This window comes from Gallus gallus, chromosome 1, assembly GCF_016699485.2.
Source record: "Gallus gallus isolate bGalGal1 chromosome 1, bGalGal1.mat.broiler.GRCg7b, whole genome shotgun sequence".
Taxonomy (NCBI): domain Eukaryota; kingdom Metazoa; phylum Chordata; class Aves; order Galliformes; family Phasianidae; genus Gallus; species Gallus gallus.
Window position 1 is genome coordinate 10,891,123 of NC_052532.1, and position 9,424 is coordinate 10,900,546.

The window sequence follows — 9,424 nt, forward strand, 5'->3', positions numbered from 1 at the left end:
TCTCCATCCATTCAATCTGGCCTCTAGGACCTAGGATTCCTGAATGTCAGCCTTGCTGGTAAAGATTGCTGGCAAAGGTTTCATACCACAGCCTTTTCAATATGTTTATACTGGGGAGGGAGAGAGGGAGAAGGAAATGGCTCTGGAATGAACCACTATGTATGAGCAATGTCAAACATAAAGTGGAGTTATGGAATTCTCTGTTTTCACTTTGTAATTCTTAGCAAACCAAATCCTACCTTTTCTTGTGCATCCAGCATCCATAGTTCAGATTATTCTGTCCTTGCTAGTTCTTGGCTTAGGCCAGTGCAATGTCTTGGCATGACAGTCGCTTCTTATCAGAAGTGCTTACAATCCGTAGGTTGAGATGAATACTCTGAATGTATTCCCTGGCAGGGAGTAAGTGAATTTATTCCAAACTATCACAGTCATTATAAATCCAGTATAAAGTAGTTAAAATTAGTAAAATTATTCCACTGTGAAAAAGTGAAGATAATTTGCCACTTTGGATAATGTCTATAATCAGACTCTCCAGAGACAGAAGAACCTTCACAAGGCACTACTGCTTGTTTTGTATTAGGCAGCCATTAAGCCACAGTCATGTTGAAGATCTTGCCTGTGAACTACAGTACTAAATCATGTAATCATATCTAGATTTTTTGATAATTTGAGCATTTAAGTTCAGCCTTTTCCTACTATAAACATAAATTTGTTTAGCTCTGAAGCTGAATTGTCTTTCATTAAGCAATTGTTTATGTTTTAATTAAACTGAGCTTCCTACTTTTTTTTTTTTTTTTAAATTATTCAACATCATATGAATCATACGTAGCATAATAGAGCTATTCTTTCCAGTGGTAGAAGTGAGTTTATTATGAAAATAAAAATATTTCTAAGTTAGAGCTGACTGTTTCACAAATGCAACTTTTATAAACCTTTATCCTTTGGCATTTCCTGAGCTGATGTGTCAGTGTTCTGAGGATTCACATCTGGCTTTGCTGGTCACGTAAGCTTACAGTCCGTGTAACTCTCAGTGTCTACAGCCTGGACTAAGCTTTATAAAGTCATTGGGTGTGAGAGCTTGTGCAAACTACTGCGGTGTTACCTTTGTCTATATCATTAACAGTTATGCTATAGTTCCAAAGAAAAAGTAATCCCCAAACCAGTATCACAAAAATTAATTTTAAGAAAGAAAGAAAGAAAGAAAGAAAGAATAATGATTTTAATGTGATGAAAATTTTTGTCTCATTTCTAGGCAGACGCTGATAGCATTAAGTGTGAATTCTTTCTTTAGCCTTTTTTATTAAGATCAAACTATAGGAGAATTCCCTTAAGTTAACAGAAACTATATTAAGATCAGTGGAAATCTCAGATGTAAAACTGCATTTTCACAGCAGAAATCTGTAAATCTTTGGAAATCACTGAAGGTGTCTATACTAATAAGAATACAGAAGTAATGATCTTGAATGTGCATCATGTAGCTGATATTTTCAAAGGTTATTTAACACAGGTTTATGGCCTTACCCTCTACAGAAAATGCAGTGCTTTCACTGCTTTCTTTTATAAACTCAAGAGGGAATTTATTGCAGATATTACAGTTATATCATCAACTCAGTGACTGGAATGTGAATGTAAAATGCCAGAGCCCTGTTTTGAGTTTTCTGTCATTCTTGAGGCACATAGAAAAACTGTTTTCCCACCTCCTAGCAGGGAGCCCAAAACACTAGACCATTCTGGGTTTCAGTGGCTGCTCCATTTTCTGAAGCTCTGGCTGTGTACAATTTCGGTACACTAAAAAGAGAACATCATGTGTTATATGTCTTTATAGCTTTGTGGTTTGGATTCCCACACAGATTTTTAATTCCTATGATGAGGACTGTTTATATATTTTACAAGAAATACTAATTAGAAAAATTGCTCTGCAAATCCAAACCCTTGGAGCCCGTACAAAAACGTAGGTGTCCTCTCTTCGGGGGAGTGACCACAAGGCAGCATGCTGTTTGTGGTTTTAGCTACATGTCATGAGTGCTAGTATGCTCTATAGCCAAAATGCTGACAACAGCTCATATACAAAATTTTAAGCAAAAAAGTCACTGGAAGGAAGCATTCAGAAAATAAATATGTTTTTAAGACTAAGGAGACAGGAGGGCATTGTAACTTTATTTCCAAGCACAGAAGGCAGCATAAAACATGGTGGCTTACAGCCAAAGCTGTGAGAAAGAGATGACAGGAGCAATTAGGGATTAGAGATGGCTCAAGCTGCAAAAATTGGATCTGGATTAAGACTTCAGGGACCCCAGGATTGGTTTGAAGTTGCTCACATATGTGTCTGTGGTTTTGGCTTGAGACAATTTTTAGTTAGAAGAGAGGATAAAAGGACAACTATAACAGCAATAAGAAGAGTAGGTTGAAATGAAGAAATGGAAGCAATGACAGCAAATAAGAAATTACTTTGGCAAGAATGATGATATGGGCTACAGGAAAGATAGGAGTGGGAAACTAATGCTGCTTTATTTAAAAAAAAAAAAAAAAAAGTTACTTTTCTATGGATGAACTAAAGGGTAGAGAGGTGTTGAGACCCAGAAAGGAGAAAAATACTTATGTCAGTCATTTGAGAGATGCAGAGCTGCATGCAATTAATATGTTAAGGAAAGTGTTTAATTGCTGCCTATGTGATTTCCAGCCAACTCAGTTGATTTTAGCATGGATTTAGCCTTTGCTGTCACTGCTCATAGGCAGTAGGCAGGGGTGACTGGAGACCTCAGTGTTTTAAAATAATTCAATAACAGTCTGAGTTTGATGCTGGGATTGATGGAAGGGTTCAATTAATAAAACAGCAAAGTGAGAAGTCTGGATGTAACAAAAAAAATGCAGGTTTGGGAAGTCAGAGAATCACCAGTATTAGATTACTCATATTTTAAAAACAGAGATTTAAATGGACTATTTAAATGGACCATTTCAATGTGAAATTCTTATTAAGGTGCTATTTCTTGAAATAGAGTGTGTAAACAAATAAATCTGCCACTCAGTTTAAGCTTAATATTTATTTAAGATAAAGATGTTTATGGAATGGACTGAGTGAGAAGAAACTGGTGTTTAGTAACAAATAAAGCATTACCTTCCAGCTTGCTTTAAAAAGAAGTAAATAGAAGAGCTCAAGCATGCATTGCAACTGTTTTACTCAGCATTTCCCCAGTCTTTCCCTCAAGGAAGGTCCTTTTGAACTTTTCTAGCATAGCTTTGAAAGTGAGATCTAAAAGCTCTCCTGAACCTGCAGAGATTTAACAGTGAAAATCTCAATCCAGATAAAGATTATGAATGATGAATGAATCAAAACAAAACAATATATATACATTATACATATATATATGGATTCAAAGCTTAGTTGTTTGTGTTGGAACAACTCAGAAAGGTCTCTGTCTATTCGAGGTGTGACTGGTAGGTGTGCAAGCCCTTGGTAAAAATATGTTATTCAGTACTTTGATTCTAGAGCTTGGATTTAATTTATTTCTTTACTTTCTTTTATGTTCTCAGTGAAACAGTACAAAATGAAAAAAAACCTTTTTTTTTTTTTTTTTTTTTTTGGTCAAGGATGAAAGTACAGCATTTGCTTGTTTCTTTGTTTTCCCGTGTTTTGCATCCTATGAGATATTACAGTGAAAGAAGCAGGGAAAGAAAGGAACTGTCACACTAGTATGTTGAACTGCTTGAGGTGGGGATGGCTGGAAGCAACCTAACTAAGCATGAACAACTTATTCCCTGAAAATCACTGTCATGCAGAATTGTATTGGTCACAGGAACACTATTGTTTTCAGAATTGTTTCTACACCGGATTAAGAAGCTCTTTTAAAATCTACTTTTTAAGAGTTTTCTTTATAACTCTGGGCACATTTTCTTTTTGTTATGTTCTAGGAAAAATATTGCAACTAGGTAAGCTATTGTAGATTTTTTTCCTAACAAAATCATTCGGGACTGTTTCTTTTGCAACTAGATCTTTTCCAACAATACTTAGATAGTATTACCATGAAAGAACAATAATAGTCCAACAAAATTTCTGCCTTCTTCTAAGTTAGTAGGAGTTTATCCACTGACCTAACATTTGTGCAGGATTTCCTTCTGGCTGGTTGCTTCAGCCGTAGAATGACTCAAGGCCCCTGCTGATTCCCTCATGCTGGCATTACTGTGAGAACCAGTACTGAGAAGGCTGTGTGTGGCTTTACACATGAAGCTCTGGATAACATTACGGCCCTTTACTCAAGCATCTATGAGTACATGAGCTGTCCATTATCAGTAGTTATTTAGTTTAAGATATCAAAATAAGGAAGATTTTATGGAAAAAGTGTACTTTTTACTGAACTGATTACTGAATTTTCACTGAAGACCTTAGCATGGACATGTCAAAGTTCAAATACAGCTGTTTGAATTGCATGGTTAATTTCAGTCTCGCAGAATTTAAAAATAATTACATCAAAGTTAAAAAGTGGAGAAATGCTGCTGACACTTAATAAATTCTTCAGTTCATAATGTAGTTTTATAGAGGAATAAAAAGTGACAATCAATAAAGCAGAGATAGCAGTCTTTTATATGATGATTTTTATGTGATCTTCCTTTGAGAGCACTTTTCCTCTCAGTTCAGAAGGTTGAACTGGAACAACAAGAACAAAAAAGTATTTCTAATGTGATATCAAAGTACCTGTCTGCACAGAAATTGTGTATCAAACATGAATTCATCTTCCAACTTAATGTTTTTCTGACTGAAAAACACGGTGTTCCAGGCCTTACTTTAGAGGAATTTCTAGGGTACAGATGAGGTGTCTTACTGATTTCTCGTGTCATTTTGTGTCCTGAGAAAATTGGTGAGTGTGCTCCCAGAAGCAGGACTCGTTCATCAGTGCTCTGCATGCCTTGTATCCATGCTCGGAGTTATTGTATTTGGCTGCATGCATGACAGGAGTAATTAGCCTCAAGAGCAAGACCAGTATGAGTGAAGATGACTATTTGAAATGTATTTTTAGATAACTTGGACATTTCTTAAAGTTTGGTAACTGCATTATGGTATGCAGAACACCTCTGTAATGCCTAGTAAGGCAGTCATTTTTCTCTATGCTGTTGCATGTCTCTGTGTGCATCCAGTTTACCCTTTATTCCCATGAACAGGGAGACCGTTCCCATAGTGTCTGTGGAAATCACCAGCTGAATTTGCTGACTCTTTTTTGATCATTTCTCAGATTGTTCTGGGATTCAAACGGAGGAATGGGAGAAGTTGTTTCATAGGACCAAAGCTGTGAGAACTTCAAGTTTAAATTTCAGAATTATATTTCAGTAATATTTTTTGTATCATTTTTCATATTTGAAAACTAGAAGTTTCGAGGAAATAGAGGTGGTCTAGCAAGACGAATTTAGACAGAGTTCTGTAAACCTTTTGGAATGACAGAACTGATTTGTTAAATAAAAAATATTTTAAAGATCCTCTTCATTACTAGAATTCTCACTGAGTTGTGCCACAAAGTGGTAGGAGTAGCTAATCCATCATGCATTATGGAACCTGAAATAATTTCTCTCTTAGCCATTATAATGTAAAGTTTTCCAACAATGACTTGGCTTTGCAAGTATTTCAGTGATAATGGGATAGACAAGTTTGTCTGGTTAGAAGTTCATTTAAAGAGAACATTTTAACACAAATTGATGTAAAAGCTGTTCTAGAGATAGAGTTAACTGTAAAGACAGTATAAAGTTGAGCTCTGTATCTTTAGATGAATGAGAAGAAGGAAAACTATGCGATAATGCTGTGGCATTGCTTAAAACAATTGGCGCAAAGCTGTTTCAATTAAGGCATGAAAAAAAAAAGAGGCCAATCTAATTATTTTTTTTTCCATGGCATGACACTACAGAATAGTAGATGTACTACAATATTTAATTATAAAATTACAGTTGAAATATTAACTTCATATGAATTAATAAGGTCATTGTATAGAGCTCGTTTTGAGTAAGATAAAATGCATTAAATTGAAATTTTATGCTATTAGGAAGACATTTTGCTAGAGTTATACAGTAGTAACTTTGGAAGTATTATGCAGCCAGGATGCCATATGTATGCTGAAATGTATCTTGATGACTGACTTTCTTATTTCAAATTGTATATCGTGGTTTTTTTTCATTTTTAATGAAAGAGATGCATATCTTCTTTCGAAGACAAATAGGTATTTGAATGTGGTATAGTGATGTTCAGTCTAATCAATTTCAGAACTCTGTAAGAATATAATTCCAATTTGTTTTCCTATCTTAGTGACAGTAGAAACTGAAATATGCAGCTATGTATTTCTAATAGATGTACAATTGTGTCCTTTGTTGTTGTTCCTGTTGTCCAATTGTTTATAAGATGAATACTAATGATTAAAAATCTAGCTACAAGTCCATTTTATGAACCCACTGGAAAGACTGCATTTATCAGCCTGCGGAAGCCTGCTTGTGACGCCCTTATCATTTTGGAATGAATACCTATTTAGAATTGACAATGCCATTGAAACAGGACAACCTTTGCAGACAAATTACCTTGGAAAGGAAGGATAGGAAATTAATTTGACAATGAAACTCTGATGTAAAAACATCAAGCAGATGAAGAGAAAAAGGAAAAATTTCTGTATAATGTAGAAATGTATAATTCAACTGCACAACTTGACGTTATCCTCTGACAGGGAAGTGGTCTTTAACATAGAAGATTAGACAGCAAATCAACCAAACCCATCTGTTACGACATTTGGTTTCCTGAAGAACCATATTCTCCACAAGTTCATAGAACTGGCTGAAGTTAGTAGGCATGAACTATATATGAGTAAAACACAGGAATATTTTTCTAACCACTGGACTATTTGAAGAAAAGTAATTTGAAAAGTTTATTAACATACTTACTGCTGACAACAATACTTTAGGATAATAAATAAATTTATCCTTGTAAACAACAGCAATTACCAAAAGATGAACAGTTATTTAAAAAAAATAATAATATGTTGGGATTTTTTGGGGACATTGCAGAAGCATTATTGTAGTGTATTTAGTTTTGTACTACTTTGTATACAGCTGATGCAATATCTGTGCCATTAATTTCCAGTTATGAAAATTGCATAAGAAATAGAAAGACTTTCAAGTTATGTGAATGAGTCATTTCAGAAACCACTGCTTTTCTGAATTTAGTTCAAGACAGCCCACACCAGGATGAATGCAGGGTATAACAACATCTGTAAAAGATCTTGAGACTGATGAATTTCTTGGTCTTTAAAACATTTGTCTCTCTTTAGAGAATAATGATCTTTGATTTCCAAAAGCAATGCTATTTTTTTCTCCAACTATATGAGGCATACGAAGAGAAGCTTCAAGGAATATTTAGCATGTTACTTTAGAATAAGATCTCTCTCTCTCTCTCTCTTTTTTTTTTTTTTTTTAATTTTCTTATTTTCTGTGAGTCAATACTCTGGAAATTCTTTGGAGAAAACCAGTTAGGTTATTCTCATCCTGCAAACATGTTTTAACATATTTAACAGTGTGCACATGGGTGGTCACTCAGTTGTGTAAAGCTAAGAAAAGAGAAAATATTTGCTGAACTGAACACAATAACTGAGAATATTGCCTGACTTTCAGTGTTATAGAATGAGTCAAGTGTCTAATAGAAATTCGTAAGCATTACACAGCTTTTAGATTCTTGGCCTGAAAGTGGGGAAACTAGCATAAAACCTAATACCTATTTTGATTTCATGGATGTTGTCCAGTGGGAAGAGGAGATCATTATTCTTTAAAAGACAGATTGACAAAGGACTTCAATTTGGACTGCAGCGTAGATTTCATACCCTACTTTGTGATCCAGGCTCAGTTTTATGAAAACAAAACGGAATCTCTTCTCTGCATTTGCAGATGTTGGCATTCTGAACAGCACAGAGGCAGTGGCTGAGACAACAACATGCATCCAGGGGCAGGGCGAGGGCTACCGTGGCACCGTCAACACCATATGGAGTGGGATTCAGTGCCAACGGTGGGACTCCCAATTTCCTCATCAGCACAACATCACTCCTGAGAACTTCAAGTGCAAGTGAGTAGAGACAGTGGGTGTTAATGCACTGGGCTAAGAACAATTCCTGCTGTTTTTTTTTAAATTCACAATGCAAAAGTAGGCCATGGGATCCCTGTCCCTCACTCTGCACAGTGATACATTTCTTCTGCTTGCTGGAAAATATTTGAATATGGGAAAATAAATTACTCTTATCTCAAAACATTAGCTCTAGGTGAATTTGGGTTAAAATGTTGGTGTTTTTGTTTTTCAGCAAACTTTGGCAATACTTTTTAAATAAATATTTTTTTGTCAATAAATAAAAATTGACAATACTTGGTATTTACAATATTTGACAACACTTTCTTTTACTTTCCGTATTTTTAATCCTTTTTCCATTTACTTACTAAATGTATTTGCAAAAATAAAACAGATTTTACCTGAAGGACCACTGGGCATCTAAGCTTCTTGTAGAGTACATAAACAGAGAGATACATTCATAGCATGTGAATCATGTCCTTGTTTTCAGCAGTTACCTTAATCATAATCTTTTAGTCCTTTTTTTCACTGAGCATAGAAGAAACTTGGCTAATTAGCATTGATTCAAAGTTTACACTTCAAGTTTTTATAAATATTATAGATATATATATACATATATCTGTGTGTGTGTCTTTATTGATGGCTGAATAACAGTGTGGACTTGACTTGGGATTTAACGGTGCAGATCTTTCAAGGTAAAGAAAAGACTTCAGTTTCAGTTCAGATTCTCACACTAGCAGTACCTTGTTTGAGTAGAACTGTTAGGTTTAATACCTTAAGCCCTTTACTATTGTTTTTTGGCATACTGATCAACTCTTGTGTGTAGTAACAAATCTACTGAAAATGTTACAGCAAATAGGAAATGACCCTGAAACTCCTCTGTTAAGTGCAGGACCATCTTGAATTTACTTGTAAATTTGTGCTTGAGCATGACCCCACAGGTGTTCCTCAGGCAATCTACCATTTAAATCAATTTGTGCTGTAGCTATGCTGCAGGTTTAGGCCCTTGTGTGGTTTTAACAATTTCTTTAACAGTATAGTGGCTAAAAACATTAGGACTTTTTATTTAGCTGATGCCTGAGTGCATTGTAGCTATTCAAGACAATAGGTTGAGTTAAATCAATGGAACCACTTATATGGGTGCTCAGAACACATAGGAAGAATTACAGTATTAAACCAATTATTTCCATAGTCTGTCAGTAAGTGATGCAGATGGAAAAATGCAGTGAGATATGGCATTGCAGAGAACATGGCAACGACTGTCAGGAGATGAAAAAGAAAACATTTAAGAGGTTTGATTATTTAATTCAAGCTGCGAGAGACATTTAAATATGTTCCCTCGTGGCCAAC

At 35.1% G+C, this 9,424-nt stretch overlaps 1 protein-coding gene across 6 annotated transcripts in view; it reads left to right on the forward strand.

Annotated features, from left to right (window-relative positions):
* Positions 1 to 9,424, forward strand: part of HGF (hepatocyte growth factor) — a 62,758-nt gene that overhangs the window by 31,564 nt on the left and 21,770 nt on the right. For all 6 annotated transcript variants that reach the window (XR_001470741.4, XM_046911517.1, XM_015300944.4 and 3 more), the window contains one exon: positions 7,903 to 8,077. Coding sequence is in view for 5 of the 6 variants with exons in the window: in XM_046911517.1 (XP_046767473.1) it covers positions 7,903 to 8,077 (175 nt within the window). In the remaining variant the exon portion in view is untranslated. The remainder of the gene's footprint in view (positions 1 to 7,902; positions 8,078 to 9,424) is intronic.